Raw genomic sequence first — 18,147 nt, forward strand, 5'->3', positions numbered from 1 at the left:
TGAGCATGGGAGAGCTCTCCTTTGCATCTGCCTGGGGATTGGAAATCAGAGTGGCAATTAGTTCCTTCTGACAAAATGAACATACAAAAAGCTTAAGGAAAACATCGAGTTAGGATTTCCAGGCTTGTTTTCTAATTTGTAACCATATTTTGAGGGAATAGCCATTATTTTGTTACTTAACTGGTGTGTATAAGGTGTTCTGCACTCCTCAAAGATAAAGAAAGGAGGGAGATGCACTCCAGAGGTTTGAGAGGAGAGATAAAGACCAAGGTACACAATGGGGCAATTACAGCCCTTATATATTGTTATTTCAACTTACCCCAGCATTATTCTCCTGGGTTTCAAGTATTAGTTGACCAGTATAAAAGCTCCTTGCTTTGTTGTCTTTGTTTATTGATGCAGTACTCCTACAAGGCAGAACAAAGAAGGCTTGGGAGAATGGATAGCTGGAAAGGTCTCTGGGAACAAAGGAGAGGCAAGCATAGGGCCAAGGTATAGTAAAAAAAGCCATTAAATGTTTTCATTTTCCTCAGTGGAGAGCTGAGTGTATGTGTGGTTCTCAAACAGTCCTACCAGAGAAAATACATTGTGTAAAATTCCACCTGAAGTAGTTGCTATGTATGAAGGTGTGTAACACAGCACAGCATTAATGCATTTACTTTAAATGATTTGTGCAGGCAGAGATTTCACTTAATGTAAGGCTTTGTCCACTGTGTCCAAGTTAGTAGATTTTGAATATGTCAAATCCATTCTCTTCAGGCTGTAAGAGATAAAACCTCTTTTTGTTCTTCTCTATTCATGGCTTTGGGGAGACATAAATGACTGGGCAAAGCTGCCAAAATCTTGTTTAGTGTCAGTAAATGAAGAAATGTTTTATCAAAATCTTCTCTGGCACATCCTGAATATATAGTGTTGGTCAGTGTGTGCTGGCAGGGCTCAGCTGCAGAGGCAGAGCCCATTGTCCAACCTGAGTGTCTGTGGGTTACCAGTGTATTCCCTTGAGAGAGCTGGAGTATTTCTTGGTGTCTTTCCCCTATATTTAGTAAAGTGCTATAGTTAGCATTTCTTATGGTTAGCCACCTGTGTGATAACTAGTAGGGATGATCACATCCTTTCTCCTGCTGTCTGTTGATCACTTTGAGATCTTGCTGCATAGGAGTTGAAAACCTGAGATTGATACATGTAGGTAGGCACTTGTTTCAGTTCTAAAGGATGGATTTTTTGATACAAAATGAAATTTTTACTTAAAAACTCTCTGATAGTGCTTCAGAATGCAGTCAAACAGACTGTTCTTTCTGCAGTCCCTTTAATCTCTACATATATATGGTACGAAAATAGCAAACCTTTGTTGTGGGGTGGGGCATGTTTACGCTTCTGTAGTAACTCTTGCAGAGAAAATCGTGTTTTTCCAGCCACAAGGTTTTAAGTCCACGGGTTGCAAAGAGAGTACTTTGGAGACAAGACCCTGGGGTCGTTTGTCACTGCCTGCCTGTATGATGAAGAATTAAACTCTCAGCAAATGATGCTGCTACTGAATCAGGAACAGTGTAAGGAGTAATTTATCTGTGGAGCACTCCAGCCTGGCAGTGGCTTTCTTGGCACTAGATATACTGTGGAATCTGACTTAGTTAATTATTTTGCCTTGGGAGGCACTTTATTTTGGTATCAGTAAATTCACTTGTACAAGTTCACTGAGGTGCAGTTCAACCCAAATGACTGGGGGCAAGGATGTGCCTCTCTGGCTACATGAATGTGCTCACAACGAGCACCCTGTGCTGGTGCTTTTGATGGAAGCAGCTCATGTCCTGGGCTCCATTTCCTGCTGGTTTGGGTGTCCTGCAGTGGCACACCCTTGGCTACCAAAGATTCTAAAAGGTTCTTCCTTGCCCTGTTGCTCTTCCCCTCAGGGGCTCAGTGGGTAGAGCTGTTGATAGCACATGGTGCACATCATGAGTTGTATTTGAAGAGAAGCATCTGACCTCTTTGATCAGAGGTGCTACCTCTGAATGCTGAAAAGCAGATACCACGAGTATTCTGCATCTGAGCAAACTCAGAATATTTTTTCTCTGATTCAACATTTATTAAAACTACGAATAAGTCAGGAAAGTAGACATCATGTTACCCCCAGTCTCCTGAGATGGCAGGAGGAATCCTCACTCACTCTTTTCTGCCCATACAGGTGATGGCTGATGGCTTTGCTGTGTATATGACCAAGTATGGTACAGCTGGGCTCCTGGGGAAATTTGTATCTGGAGTAAAGATTTTTTCAGGCTGTGAAGCTGCACTTCTTCCAGGTTGTAGTATTTTGATCTCGGAGGGGAGAGTGAACAGGCATTATGTCCTTTGTAACCTGGTGTGGGTTGGTGATGAATCCACTGAGGTTTTCAGTAATATGTATGAGGAAAAATCTGCAACACAGAGATCACCTCTGTTCTTGGCAATCTTTGTAAGCCCTGCCAAAGCAGCCCCAGCATTTAATCTGATAAAACCCAAGTTGTTTACCTGGTGCCTGGTAGCACATTTCAAGGTTGTGGTGGTGTCTTGCTTCTCTGCAGTGAGGACAGGTTTGTGGGATGCAACCTCTGCTTTGCCAGTGCAGCCAAGCATCTCAGTTCTGTGTCCTCCTGTGCTTCACTGGTCACCTCACCAGGCTTAGAAACAATATTACAGCAAGTAAATCTAGTCTGGGTAATCATCTTTGCTCATAACTACCTCAGTAGTATGGTAACCATACTGCTGGAGATTCACAAGTGTTAAAACAGACATGAGTGCATCCATGAGTTCCAAGCTTCCAAGCAAGTGCTTATCTTCCTGTGTTGCTGTTGTGAGTCTGGTGACATCAGTAAGATGTTCCCACTGGAGTTCGACAGGAGTTCAGAGATACTGCTTGCAGAGTAAGTGTGAATCTGGGAATGCATTTGTGAGAGCTTCCTCCCTACCCACTCAATTTCTGTTGCTTCCTGTGGGCACATGAAAATAGTGCTTGAAAAAAAAAGTAAAAATCCCAAGGAAGCATCTTCCTGCCAGCTCTGCTAAATACTTAATGGTGGGTGATGATCTGAACACACAGGCCTTTGCATTGGGAGCTGCTGCCAGGCAGTGCAACGCTGTTGGATACACTTCAATTTTAATAGTTGAACTGTACTTAGTTTGTTTACTGTAGTATCTTGGTGTTTATACATAGCTTAATATCTCAGAGCTAGCTGTTCAAATGCTGTGTACTGGAAAGCGACTTCAGTGCTTAAGGCTAGAGTGAACCAGTTCTAAAGTGAGTCTGGATTTTATGGAAGTGTGTGCTGGTTTGAAGGCAGCTCTGCTCATTGAAGTATAGCTTGACCTTGAACCACTGACACATTTCTACTGAGCAGTAATGCTCAAGGCTTTGCAGATTCAGAACATGCTGGTGCTGCTAGGGCTTTTCCACTACTAAAAAAGTTTCTTTCAAAAATATGAAGGATCATTATCCTTTTATTCACTTCAGAATTATTTTTAAACTAAAGACGTGGGTGAGTGAGAAGGCTTCTGGAGTTTGTCCATGTAGGAACTTGGAGAAGTGTAACACGATTTTAAGCTGTGAAGTTTAACAGCTGTGCAGCTGCTGGTGCAGCTTGGTGCAGAAATGGCATTAGTGGTGGACAGTGCTGATGTGAGTGACATTAATTAACATGAAATTTATGTGCAGAATTGTCACTGATGGTCTTTGCCAGTGCAATGCTACAGCTCATTCTCAAATCTGCTCACAGCTTTACCTATGAATAGAAAAATGCCCTAATTCTGGGTGTTTGTGACTGGCCATGCATGCTTCCAGTTGTGAAGAATGTCACTTTCTTTATGATCAGTAATTCTCTGTGAGAATGTGAAGTGACTGTCACAGGGCACTGAAGTGTGTGGCACATCACAGGGCAGAAGCTGACTTCCCTTCTCATAAAATTAGAGATATATCAACTTCCCTGCTAGGAATCTTCATCTCCTGTTAAAAATAGCGACAGGACTACTGAACATTGGCAGGCAGCATGGCTGGCTGGCTTTAGACCTTTGAGACCATTGTTTTGTCTGTGTTACCTTTGAGTAGGTTCTGGAATAAAAAGGGAAAATCATACTGAAAAGGTTAATTTGACACAGTCAGAACTGAAAGTGGGGCTATATTTCATAGAGGTATCCCCATTAAAGGCATTAGGGTTGTAATTAAACTCAATAGTCTGTAAAAGTATGTGATTAATGTGTGTCATGTTTTTAATGCTTAATCTTTAAAATTGGACACGAGTGTTGATGGCTTGTGTGTTATACCTGCTGTGCATTCAGCAGTGTTAAATAGTCTGGGCTTCTGAAAAAGGAACACAGTGGGAAATGGAGAAGTCTCCTCGAGAATTTCCATATGAATTACATCATCTTTGTAGTTGAACAGAGCACAGGTTTAAGGAAGGGAAATGTATGAACCTCACAGTTTGTTTATATATAGCTGGAAATACTGGTTAGAGCTGAGTCACCATCCCTCTTACTGATGAGGATGTGCTTTGATTTGGAGATGATCCAGCTTTTAGTGTATGTTTGTGAGTTGGTTCTGAAATGGACTTGAAGTGATACCTGTGGGAAGCACAGAGATTGAAAGGAAGTAGATGGATAATTAGTGCAGATATATTTCTTCTTGGGCAGCAATAAACTTCATAGCTCTCAAACACTTGTATAAACTGTTATTCCAAGGATGATTATTTTATTGCAAATTGCTTTGAACTACAACTTCTCACGCTTTTAAATCTGTGAGTGATGTTTTATAGATGGAAAAAACTTTTCCTGAGTCAGTCTTTTAGAGCATATCACTACTGAGCTGCAGAGAACCAGTAGCCAGACCAAATAAAGGGGTTTCCCCAGAGGTCTGCAACTTAGCAGACACACTGTGACCTTTTTTTTCTCTGGTTTTTTGGCCATTTTTCAGTGGACTAAATAGGAAGCATAGACTAACGTTTTGAATAGGTTCTTCTTCCTGCTTCTTTTCCTTCCTTCCTCAATTTTCATTTTGTGAGTAGTAGTCTGACTTGTCTGTCTTCTTCTACAAGCTAGAAGTGTTTTGGCTTTTTATATAATGTCATGGGACCACTGTCATCACCTTTCTGGTGTGCTTTTTCTGTCATGAAAAAATTACAAATAAGTGCCTGGCTTGTCTGTGAGCAATTTACTTGCTGATGTTGCTTTCACTGCGAGGGTTTTGAAGTCTCCATGTGTGTGAATAGATTTAAGAGGTCTCTAGTGGTGTTTGGCTGCACTGCTGTGCTGGGGATAAAAATACTGAAAATTGATCTGGGAAAACTTTATTCAACACACTGAAAAAAATCAAATGCAAAAATCTGATTTGAAAAAAAAAATTACTAACCTGAAAGTGTGCCTGCATGTGGTCTTACTGTTAATTGATGTTATTGAGTTTGCTTTGAGTCCTTGTTCAGATAACCACTGCTTTAGGGAGCTGAGGGCTGTATCAGCACAAGGATGCTTTTAGGTTTGAGCTTTGCTGTCCCATCTCACTCCGTGGGTGCTTTTGAAATGAAAAATCATTGCGCCTTGCCTGAAAAAAATAGGAGAAAAAAGTGGAGATAATCTGCTATTTCAGCTGTAGTTTAGGATTAAAAAATTTAATTTTCAATTAAAACCAAGTCTGCCCTGGATGTCCTGTGCAAGGTGCCTGTATCACAGCCCTGTTGAGCCCCTAAATACTGGGGGCACCTGCAGCCTCTGCTCTGTGTTGCCATCCGGGGCACAGACTGACAGATTTCTGGGCGGGGGAGCAGGGAGCTGCTACAAAACAGGTTTATAAAGTACAGTGGGTGGTTCTGTTGACAGTTGCTTTTATATTCAAAATAGATTGTACTTAATTCTGCTTTTTGTGGTAATTCAGGAATTGAAATCACTTAGGTCTTGCCAAATTCATTAACACGGTGTACTAAAGGGAATGTCTATTTGGAAGCCTTTCTAAAAGCAGAATAAAAATACATACTATGTACACAGATTCTTAGGGTTTTTGTTATGTTTTTTAAAGAGGAGAAAAATAACTTTGAGTATCTCTTTCTTCCCTCTTCTTGGCAGGTTTTCTTCACCAGTGGAGCGTGAGAAATAGAGGCTGAAGAAGATGAGTGAGCTGGAGCAGTTACGGCAGGAGGCAGAGCAGCTGCGAAACCAAATCAGAGTAAGAATTGGGAATTGCCTATTTTCCATGATAAAGTTCCTCCTTTAAGGGAATAAACTGTAAAGATCTATCAGTTGTTCCTGTTTAACTTGTGCAGAGCTTAAAATAGTTTCAGAATATTTGAGTAAAAATCAGAAAAAACATTAGTATAATGAAGTAAATTAGTAACAGTTCTTGAACAAAATGTTTCCTGTTGAAGTTTGCTGAGTTTTGGGGCTAGGGGTGTATGTGTTTCTGCAAGTGTTATGTTCTGAGTTTTTAGAAACTGAAGGCAGCAACAAACTGCTAAAACCTAGGCATGACAAGTTTGGCTGAAGGGTCTTAGAAAAGCTTGGTTGTGGGCTGAAAGTGACCCCTGAGAAGCCTGAGGTTAAAGCAGGGAGTGTGAGAGAGCATTCCTGGATGGATGTCATTTCTACAAGCACTGTTTCTTGGCTTGCTGTTAAGTTTATTTTTATTGAATGCTGATGCCCCCATACAGGCTATTTTTTGTTGTATTTACTCAGTGAAGATAAACCAAGTATGAGCTGTCATGCCCAGTCAGTTTTCCAGGAATCTTTTGCAATGTGCAATGTCAGTGATGCAGTTTTCAGTAAAGTATTATAAGAATCTTCAAAGTCTGTTTATTTTTCATCAAAATTTTCAAAGGATGGAGCACACTCATAAATCTGATTTATATGGGAATGGCTTATTTGCAAACATTCCTATCAGTGAAGAGTATAGGTTTCTTGGAATATGTTGCATGCACAGAGGCTTTTTTTAGTGTGATATCTGCTGGCAGCAGTCGTTGTGTGGTGTCCCCTGTGAGGTGTGAGGCTGCTGGGTGGTGTCAGCCTTGTGCTGAACACACTTCATGTGTCAGGGCTGTGCTGGGGGCAAATGCTGCTCTTTCAGTGCCTTCCAAGGAGAGTTCTGTCCTGTTCTCACTTCATACTCTGTGCAAAGACGAGGTGGGGGTCACTCAGTGCTACTGGGTCTGTAGAGGATACAAATCATTTTTAGCTTAAAACACTTAATTTTTTGTTCCAATTTAAGCTTTATTACAGAATTACCCTGCTAAAAGGGGTGCATAATTTTTCAGTTCTTCTTCTGCATGCTGTGTAAAGACTTTATCATTATGTTGTGTTGGGGGAGTCTTTGTTCAGTCTTGGTCATCAGTGTCTGGTTTCATGCAAAATTGTGGGAAGAAAGAGCTACCAGGCAGGTTAAAGGGCTTGGACTGTGCTGCAGAATGTTTGCTTATTTTTTAAATTTTAGAGCATAAGAATCTGATTGGCTCTTAGGTAATGACTCCATTTTGTGGCTTTAGGTTGATTTAACATTTCCTCTGTAACTCTACCACCCAAACTTGTAACTGGATCGATCAGATGTAGCTGAGTAACCATGGTTATATTGCCCTTGGAGTCCCTTGGCTCAGCAGTGGAATTGGTGATTGCCTCTTGGCATCTGAGTGCAGGCTTGGATACCTTGTGCTTAATTCTAACTTCAGATTAACAGGCAATTAAAAATGCTCCTGATGACTTAATGTCCATGAAACTTTCTGACCAAATAATTCAATTTCATATTTGTAGAGATGGTTACTTATCTTGCTTACTAAATTATGCACAGTTTTTGTTTGGAATGGGTAAGAGGATAGATACAGGATCTGAAAAATAGGGGGTTTTTAAGTGTCAAGAATATCTACTGGGCTGGTTATTTTCAGGAATTATTTTTGATGCACTCCTAAAAAGAGATGAGGTCACTAGCAGCATTTGATGTATAGCTAGCATTTTTGCTGTCTTAGTTGTTGACAGCTCTTGGGTTTTGGCTGGTATTTCCTCTAACAATATAATCACAGAAGATCAGCTTTGTGCCTAGAAGTGAGGTCCAGATAAAGTTGTACCCAACAGCGTCCTAAGGTGGGGAAGCTGCAGTGCAGAGCTGTTGATCCCTGATAGACTCCAGTCTGCAATATTTTAGAAGTGTTCCATGACATTTTCATTTTATTTTTGCAGTATCTAGGTGATGTGGGCACCTGGGTCTCCCCATGCAGCTGGGGCTCTGGTCTGTGCACAGTGTACAACCTGAGACTGCAGGAATTTTTAGTGCAGGAAGTTGGAACACTGAACAATGAATTGCCAGATATCTGTCAGATGACTTGATGGTTAAAGTTAATTCCTAGTTCTGTCTGTAATGAAGTTCCCATGTGATATGTGTATCCTCACTTGGAGAACTGAAATTGAGGAGAATGATTTTTACAAGTGTTGCTTACTTGGCACAGTGTCATTTAAACCAGATATTTTGGACAAATAACACACTATATTAAAAAAATACATGTAATTTGGGGAAAAAACTGTAATCTGAAGTGTGTGCTAGGAGAATCTGGAGGCTACACACTGATCAAGCACTTAAATTTTTCTCACAAATTTTGCATTGTCTACTGCACGAACTGAGAAAAATCTGCAATTACACAGAAGAGCTTTTTTATGTTTTGACACTAATGATTCTGTTGTAATAATGCATATATAGAAATGCAGGCTCAAGGTAAGAATTAAAACAGCCTGTTGAAACTCTCCTTTTCCTGCAATTTTGCCAATTGTATGGCAAGTATTAGCCTCAAATATAGGAGTTGCTAATAGCTTGCTCTTAAAAGAGAAAAAATGCTTTGTTTCATTCAGACTGCATTCAAAATTCATTTTATGTTGAACATTTTCAACTATTTCAGGACAAATCAACAAACATGTTTAAAATCCAGTGTGTTTCTTCCTGTGGATGAAATAAGTCCTGAGTGCTGAGGGATTTGCTGCTCTGGTATTTTAAACCCCTCCTGATTCCAGACGTCAACATTTTATAAATATTTCTACAGTTCAGACATTATAAAAATAAGTTGAGATGACTTAATCCACTCTCAGGCTTGCTTTTTGGGAGGAGAGCTATAAAGGGTGGTCAAAATAAACATGCACTTAAGAAATGTTAAAGTTGCAATGTCAAGTAACTCTCAAGCAAGAGCTTGAAAAAAATTGAAGATCCCAGCCTGAACATGCTGAGGCAGTTCCAAAATGTGTGAGCAAATGTTTCTGCTCCTGCTCTCAAAAGGGACATTGCCATTTCTGCACAGACTGAACTTTGGAGGGACACACAAAGTGCTAGTAAGAGGCACCATTTTTTTTTTTGGGTGCCTGCTTCAGTGGTTGCACAAGTTGGAAAAATTGCCAGGAGTTGAGAGGGTTCTGTGGCTGGTCCTTCAATAGGGCTGTTGATAGGTTTAACTTCAACTTGTGCTGCACAGTTCCTGTCTAATTTCAGGCAGTTTAAACCATGTTTAACTTGTGCTGCACAGTTCCTGTCTAACTTCAAGCCAGTTTAAACCATTTTTTCAGAAGGAGGTGCTGGCCATGTGCCTGTTTCTGTGTTCTGGGAAGGACCCTGAGCTGCAGGAGAGCAGTGCAGTCACAGCTGGGACTAAAACCAGGTCTTGCACAATCCATGTTGCAGGTGAGGCTCAGTGGAGCTCACCTGTGTCAGAGGTTCAGTGTGGGACTCTGAATTATGCAAATGAAAGTCAAGTCTGTTTTCTAGGTCAGGTTGAATCATGTGCAGGAAACAAGTCCTGTGTCCATAGAGTCTGAGATAAGGAAAAAACCATGGAGTGTCTGTGTGGAGATCTGGGTGAGAGTGTTACTGGGCCATTTTTTCCCCTTCAGTTTGTGTCAAGTACATAATCATTAAGCTTTGGTAATCCTGCTGTCTGTCCTGCTCCCCAGATCCTGCCTCTCCCAACCAGCAGGGAGGGTTAACTTGTGCAAGAGCCTCGTGTGGCACAGAGCTTGCTAATCCTGTGTAATATGTGGTTGCTTTTCCAGGTGGATCAGTTCTTCCCTTGTGCTCAGCACACCCTGAGCAAGCACATCCACCCCAGGGAAGGAGTACAGGGAAAAGGGTAGGCACTGGGACTTCAGGATGGCTCCAAATGCCTTTGAATCCCATAGTCTGTAGAAAGAGAGATTCAAAGGCTACTGGGGATGGCCTTTCTTAAGTCCCTCTTCCTCCACTACCCCTCATTGTGTGCCATTGCTTTTTAGATTCCTTGCACAATAAAACAGATTAGGGTGATAGAAGGAATATTGGCATGTCAGTTGCTGGTGTTGTGTGGCTTTGAGTGTGTTGAAATTTAGCTCAAGAGTTACTTTTCCTTTAGACCCTCTCAGTTGATGCTCAGTGTTGCCTTTGCAATTCAGCTTGTTCCATTTTTTTGTTTCAGGATGCCAGGAAAGCCTGTAGTGACACAACTCTTGCCCAGGTATGTTCTTGTTCTTTGTGTAGGCTGTTACTTGAGAGATTAGAAAAATAAAAATATCAGTTTGTGACTCTAGCATGTTCCTGTTCAGTAACTGAAAGAATAAAGTGAGAGAAACCTTTGGAAATGTACAGTGTGTTTACAGTTATTTCAAAAAAGCCTCACCAAATAAACCCAAATAAACAAAATAGCAAAAAAACCCAACCAGTCAAAAACCTCCCCACCATCTTAATAGATCCTGCTTCCAGTTTACCTTTTAAGTAGCATATGTTTATTGTGTTAAATATATTTAGAAAGACTTAAATAAACATCTTTCAGCAGTTTTTTGGAAACAGAATTATTTTGCATTTTAAGTTCTGCCATACTTTAAAAAGTAACAGTGCAGTAAATACTGGAGCACTTTTTTTCATTGATTTAAATTGAAAACTCTGAGAGTTAATAATCTGAAATAGTATAACATAGAAATATTTTAAGAGAGCTTCCTGAAGTTTACTTGTAGCCACTGTGAAGTGTGTTATGTCTGTCTTCTGTAAAATCTGTTTGTGTCGGTGTTGCTGGGTGTACACCAGTATCCCTTTTTTTTAATGTTTTTTGTTGTGTGCCAAGATAGATAATACTCTATCAAAGTTCAAATGTATTTTTGTTATCTCGTGCATTAAAAATAGTTCCCAGTATCTCAGGGGTTTGTTTTGTTTATTTTTAGATCACAACAAGTCTGGACTCCGTGGGTCGGATCCAAATGCGAACCCGGCGCACGCTCAGAGGTCACTTAGCCAAAATCTATGCCATGCACTGGGGATCCGACTCCAGGTTTGTACAGGGGAGCCTGGACCTGCCCCTGGAGGGCTGGACATCACACTGGCACCTCCCAGTTCATGTCAGGTCCTGGAAGCCCCATAGGGTGGGGTTGGTGCCCTTCAGGGCATCACAGACTGCCAGGGTGGGGGGCTCAGAGAAGAGGTACTCAGCCTGTTCTTGCCATGTCCTGTTTTTGCCTTGTCCTTCTTTCACTTTCTAACTCAAGTTTTTCAATCTGTTTAAGCCAGAGGGTAGTGATGAGGCATATTTTTTGGAATGTTGGATATTGTACCTTCCAAGATGTTGAATAATTATGTAACTTCTGTGGCAGGGATTTAAAAACTTCACTGAGAAATTTTAATTTCATTGAAAAAAAATCCTTTTCTATATAGTGGGAAAAGTAACTTGGAGTTTTGTTTTGCTGCCTTCAGAGCAGCTGATGGTGAGATATAAACACTTGTGGTTTGCTCTGTATCATGTCCTCCAGAGAGGAATTAATCTAGACTCTGTTCTCAAGATTTATTTTTGCCTAAATTCCTTATTTGCTTTTGTGCAACTGTGTAGTTATATGAATAATGAAGGCAGTTGTGGAGAGAGTTCATAAAATGTGTTTTCAGTGAGTTGTTTGCTTGTGTTCGTTTTTAATCATGAGTCCCCATGGGATTCCTCAGTCAGGTGATATGGAGATGTAGATCTTTGCAGACTTTTTCCAACAAATGCAGCCTTCCAATAAAAATGAAAAAACAGAGGGTAATAAAGAAATTATGAAACTTCTGAATCACTTAATCATGTATGATGTATGTCTATTTTCAGATTTTTTTTTTGTTTGTTTTATATTAACATATTTTATTTTGTGTTCATATTTAGGCTACTAGTCAGTGCTTCTCAAGATGGAAAATTAATTATTTGGGATAGTTATACAACAAATAAGGTAGTTATTTATAATCCTTATCAATAATTCGTGTATGAGTTGTGTGTTTGAATGGGCTTATGTCTGTTATTTACTGTGGTTGCAAGTCAAAAATCAAAAGCAGTCTTTCTCATTCTATAATCTCTTTTTGTTCCTTTCATGGCTAGGTGAGCACTAGAGATGTGTTGTAGGTTATGACTCTGAAGCAATAGTTAATTATATAGTAATGTGTAACATTTTCACTCTTACTTTGTTAATGCAGTAGCTGTAGCTCTCTGCCTGTGTGGTTTTGAAATTATAGAAATTAAAGTAAATTGGTTTTGAATTACAGAAATACGCAACCTCAGAAGTTACAAGAGTGCTTTGGGTTTGAGGGCAGAGGAAGGAGAAGGAAGAGAAGCAGCTGTTAGGGATAAGCTTGGGTAGTGTGGAGGGGAGCTGTGCTTCTGTAAACTGTGCAGTCTCCATGGGGACAACCGTCCTGTGTTACACCCATAGTTTAAAGATGTTAAAAAGTTGGACAGAGAGATCTTAACTAGAATGAACAGACACTGTAGATGTTGAAGTTTACGATAGCTTTGCTATGAAATGAGGTGCTGAAGGTGTGTGGATGTGCCCTGCAGGTACCCCTGGTCTCTGTCACCCTGGAGGTGTGGGTGTGTGCAGTGCCCTGATTGGATGTGATGTTAAACCCAAACGCTGCTCTGGGGTGGCCTGTGTCCCTGGTGCTGCTGTGCTCTGACCAGGAGCTGTGTCTCTCTGCAGATGCATGCCATCCCCCTGAGGTCCTCCTGGGTGATGACCTGTGCCTACGCTCCCTCTGGTAACTACGTGGCCTGTGGGGGCTTGGACAACATCTGCTCCATCTACAACCTGAAAACCAGGGAGGGCAACGTGCGCGTGAGCCGGGAGCTGCCGGGGCACACAGGTGAGGTGTGCTCTGCTTCCCCTGCTGCCACTGCACCGAGGGAACGGTCCTGCCTCGGGCTGGCAGTGCTTGTGCTGGTTATGGACTGGCTGGGGAGAACTTGGATGTTGTTGCATTGGTACCTACAGTCATTACTCCTGGGTCAAAACCTTATACAACTGTTCTGTTTTTAGGATACTTGTCCTGTTGTCGCTTCCTAGATGACAACCAAATTGTCACTAGCTCAGGAGACACCACTTGGTGAGTTTTGACCTTCCCCCCCCGCTTTCTTCCTCTTTTTTTTTTTTTTGTCTCCAGTGCCTTATTTGTGTTTAAAACTTGAACTCTGAAATGATGACAGACATTGTATTAACTTCACCTGCAGTGCTTTGTGGGATATTGAAACTGGCCAGCAGACCACCACGTTCACTGGGCACACTGGAGATGTGATGAGCCTCTCTCTGAGTCCAGACATGAGGACTTTTGTCTCGGGCGCCTGCGATGCCTCCTCCAAGCTTTGGGATATCCGCGATGGAATGTGCCGGCAGTCCTTCACAGGGCACGTGTCAGACATTAATGCAGTTTGTGTAAGTGATCCTCCTGTTTCCACGTGGGAAGAAAGGGGGTGGATAAAGGCTACATTTGCATGAATTTAGCTTAGAGTCTACTGAGCTGCCTTGATTTAAAATCAATTAGTTCGGGTAGAGAATGTTAAATTGTATGTAATGGAGAAGGTTGTGTAATAACTTACAATCTACTTTGTAACTGAATTATTGTTGCCATGAGCTGTGATGCACTGCGCTGTTCCTGGAATAGTTCAGTAACTGAGACATCACTTTTTTTAAGAAGTAAAGAATTGACTAGGGAAACTTTTTGAAACATGGCAATATATTAAAATAAATGAATACAATATACTGAGGGGGTGCAACACAGCCAGGCATCCTCATCCTAAAGTTTTCTGTTGAACAAAAAGAGCTTTCAGTGAAATATTCTGAAAGGCAATAAAAATCAGTATTGATGTTGAATATTCCCCGGAATAATTTGGTAATATTTAGAAACTGGATTATATTTCCCCTCTGTCATAGTAACACTATGTTCTGATCAGCAAGATCCAGGCTCTGGTAAACAGAGAAAGAAATGTAAGTTGAAACTGCATCTGTTTTTGATAAACATGAAAAATTGTTAAGGCTGAGAAAATACCAAACACATGACCAGCACAAAAATGCAGTTCCTATACTTAGACCTGGACCCTGAGATGTGCTGGGCTCTCTCCATCCCCATTTCAATCAATATCGCTGTTGGGAGAATAACTCGGATTTGGAGTAGATTTTTTTTTTTAGGAAATTGATTTGCTTGTTTGCAGTCTTCTATCTTGGCTGAGCCAACCTGGCTGACCAGCTCAGGATGGAACGCTGTGTTCCACTTCAGCCAGGATGTACAGAGCTGTGATTGCTGGTACAGCACACACACAGCCACTGCCTGGCCACAATTCCAGGTACTCAGGTGTCCCCAGTACCGTCCCAGAGGTGCTCCATTTTTCAACATGCAGATATTTCTGCCTTTGTGTGGTATAGTGATCCTGTGATGTTGTTCAGCTAAGGCATGACCAGTGTGTTTTGGTGTCACTGAACCCCTGCAGTTCTTCCCCAACGGGCACGCGTTCGCCACGGGCTCGGACGACGCCACGTGCCGGCTGTTCGACCTGCGCGCGGACCAGGAGCTGATGATGTATTCCCACGACAACATCATCTGCGGCATCACCTCCGTCGCCTTCTCCAAGAGCGGCCGCCTGCTGCTCGCGGGCTACGACGACTTCAACTGCAACGTGTGGGACACCCTCAAAGGGGAGAGGGCAGGTGAGGACACAGGACACGAGTGCTGGCAGCTGAGCCAAAATCTGTGCAGAACACAGAGCCAGGGCATTGCCGGTGCTGGTGCTGATGGAGTGGAACCTGCTTGATTCCTTTTCTCTTGAAATGGCATCTTTTTATTGCCTCTGGAGAACAGGCCTGTTCCTGGGCTTTACAGATCTGTGTGCTGAGAGATCCCAGCTCTTGAGGCTGAGCAATGCCCTCCAAAATTGCATCTACAGAAAATATATTCCACTGAAGTATATGGAATTAAGTAGTGCAGAATTACACGTTTGCACCCATGGGTTGCACTAATTCAGATGTAGCTACAAGAGTCTTTGCTTTGCATTCCCTGCTGTTGGGAGAGAGGGAAAGTGGAAACTTCTGGTCCTTGAATCTGTCACTTTTGTCAAGACACATCATGTTTATAGCACAGCTATTTCTTTCCCACTTATTACAGTAACTTAAATGCTTGAGCCTGGTTCAGTTCTGAACATCAGTTCTGCTGTTCAGACTGAAAATAGATCCTTCTCATTAGTTCTGCTAGATCTGGATGGGGAACCTTGAGAGAGCAGACAAAGGCAAGAAGAGGTAGAGAGAAAACAGAACCAAAGCAGAAAAGGGGCAGGCTAGTGCTGCTCTTCCATTTGTAACAATATATGGTGCATTTGTAATCCCTAGGGTTTGCAAAACTTGGGAAACTCAAGGTAGGTAATGCATCCAGGGCTTTGTCAGGAGACATCACATTGGATTTTGGAAGTGCTTGACAGCTGAAATTTGGGACAGCAGTTTATAAAACAGGGAAAACCAGTGGAGAGCCTGATTAGGAAGAAGGACATCTATGGGACAGAAAGGAGAAGTCATAAGGGCAAACAGAAAAATGGAGACAATCTTGTAGATCTACAATCGTGTAGATATTTTTGCATACCTTATTGTTGGGTTTTTTGATAGGGCTGTTAACTGTCTATGTGGTTCCTCAGAGTAAAGACAAAAAGGAGAATTAAGATCTTCATTGCATCTCATTTAGTACAGTTAAGACTTACCTGAGAGAGCAGAGTAACAACTGAAGTGCTTGACATCTTGCAGACACTAAACTTCCATTGCTTCTTCTTTTCCAGGTGTCCTGGCTGGCCATGACAACCGTGTCAGCTGTTTAGGTGTTACTGATGACGGCATGGCTGTAGCTACAGGGTCTTGGGACAGTTTTCTCAGAATCTGGAATTAACTGGGAGCCAAACATGTACATTCTCCATTTGAGATCTGGAGAGATCAATGCTGCAGCCTATAGCTGTGAAATAACATTTCTACCTTGTATTTGCAGGTGAAGTTTTTCTATTCACTGATTATTACACAAAAAGGCTTTCTGTAAACTAGAAAAAAAAATCAAGTGAAGAAATAGGGGAGGGGGGAAGAAATCACTGACTTTTTAAAAGGGGCCAGCACACATAATCATGGTGACCGACAAACTAAGAGCCAGTCTTTTTGTTTTTGGTGGTTTGGTTAGATTGTCCTTGAAGGGTTTTTGCTTGTGCTCAGTCTGCTAATCCTGTACTTTTTTTTGTACATAACAGAATATACACATTATAGCAGCCAATCATGTAACATTTGTCTGTATGTAAAAAATATGTTCGCATTTTTTAAGGAACTACATTTATAGCTTTGCTTTTAACCCGAGATGTCACTTCTGAGTTTTGTAGTGGGTGAACTAGATTGCTGTTTTAAATGTTTTTGTGAATTTACTGTAGATAAAGTGAAGCCAATGGTATGTATGTGTTTTTTATAATGGAAGGCATTTGAATTTTTTTTAAAGGCCCTGGAGACTCCCAGTTAATACCTACCGCCTTATTCACTCACTTCTTGACCTGCTTGCCTATTTTTGATCAAGGGGGTTCTTCCTTCAAGCCAGTGGTTCCTGGTTCATCCATTGGCAGTCATGACCTCCAAACACCAAGGAGTTAATGCCAGGTAGACTTGCACCAACAGCAGAAATAATTGGAATATAAAATAAATCCAGATGTTTTAGCTTCCTCCCTGCAGGTTTTTGCATCAGTTGTTCCATGAAGTCTGTGGGTACAGAAACCAAGTGGCTGAGTGCTGTGGCCAACTCAGCCCTGGCCAGATGTGTGGGTTTGGCTCCCCCCAAGCTCCAGCTGATCTGCACTCACAGTGACTTGGCTGCTGCTTGGAGCCCAGAGCAGCGTGCAGAGCTTGCTCCTTCCACACCAGCTGAGAAATTCAGGAGGACTTTGCTTAAATTCCTAAAGAGGATTTAACTGTGCAGTTAATTGCTTGTAAATTCCCCTCCAAATTCAGGGGTTGCCAAAGCACACCACAGCCAGAAGTGCTTGTTGTCAGTTCTGTGCAGTGTGAATTACCAAAGGAATTGTGTAACTTAACTGCACCTGTATGACCCCCGAAAACCTCCCAGGATAACCTTGAGGATATTGCTTGTTCTGTGTGCTGAGGACTGTGCCATGGAGGTTTAGAGATGCCAGATGTTCTGCAGCCTCCAACACTGTAAATAGCCATTGCTGCTCCTTCCCTGATGTGATTCTGATTTTGATGTCAGTTGTTCAGAAATCTCACCAAGTACAGTTCAGTGCAGAGACAGGAAAATCACGTGGCTGATGCCCATTTGAAACTGCCCAGGGAGGTTGCTTAACTTTTTGGTGCCTGGCATGTCTGCACTCACAGTGGATGTTCCCTTGGGAATCTGAACATCTGTGGCTATTTTGAAATGGGGAATTAAGTCTATTGGCTTCTCTTAAGTGACTTACTTTAAAGATAACGTGGATTTTAAATCACCAGGTTGGAAGATGATGTTAGTCATCATTCACTGGAACTGATGGGGAGTCTGGATGTCTCTGGGTCAGGTAGGAAAGAGAAAGGCCCAGAATCCTGTAGTATTATCCAAATGGATTTCTGGCTGAGATGACTTTTGTGAAGTTTCTGACATTTTAAAAATTTCATTACTTCCAGACTGTGCCTGTAAACTCGCCATGTCTCTAATGGTGAAGGTGCCAATAAATGTTCCAGTCAATCACGGTAAATTCACTTTTAAAATAAGAAAAAGGCGCTTCTTATACTGGAGAAGGAACATTTCCTAACAGCAGCCTGTGGTGTAGGACCAAAATCCCACTGTATTGTGTCTCACAGGAATTCCTCAGTGTTTTGCTTTGTGATCTGTCTGCATTTATACAGAACTATTATGGAATTCTTGTAACTCTCTTA

The 18,147-nt window shown here is 41.6% G+C and overlaps 1 protein-coding gene across 6 annotated transcripts in view; it reads left to right on the plus strand.

Moving 5' to 3' along the window:
- Positions 1-17,504, plus strand: part of GNB4 (G protein subunit beta 4) — a 54,530-nt gene extending 37,026 nt beyond the window's left edge. For 5 of the 6 annotated variants that reach the window (XM_033068982.1, XM_033068986.2, XM_033068981.1 and 2 more), the window contains exons 2-10: positions 6,076-6,175; positions 10,416-10,454; positions 11,155-11,261; positions 12,117-12,180; positions 12,925-13,087; positions 13,261-13,327; positions 13,452-13,653; positions 14,706-14,922; positions 16,035-17,504. In XM_033068982.1, the coding sequence (XP_032924873.1) occupies positions 6,119-6,175; positions 10,416-10,454; positions 11,155-11,261; positions 12,117-12,180; positions 12,925-13,087; positions 13,261-13,327; positions 13,452-13,653; positions 14,706-14,922; positions 16,035-16,141 (1,023 nt within the window). In that variant the 5' untranslated portion in view covers positions 6,076-6,118 and the 3' untranslated portion in view covers positions 16,142-17,504. Of the gene's footprint in view, positions 1-411; positions 493-6,075; positions 6,176-10,415; positions 10,455-11,154; positions 11,262-12,116; positions 12,181-12,924; positions 13,088-13,260; positions 13,328-13,451; positions 13,654-14,705; positions 14,923-16,034 lie in introns of those variants that run through there. The other variant, XM_033068984.1, reaches the window with a different exon arrangement.
- Positions 17,505-18,147: the final 643 nt, after the last annotated feature.

This window comes from Catharus ustulatus, chromosome 10, assembly GCF_009819885.2.
Source record: "Catharus ustulatus isolate bCatUst1 chromosome 10, bCatUst1.pri.v2, whole genome shotgun sequence".
NCBI classification, from domain to species: Eukaryota; Metazoa; Chordata; class Aves; order Passeriformes; family Turdidae; genus Catharus; species Catharus ustulatus.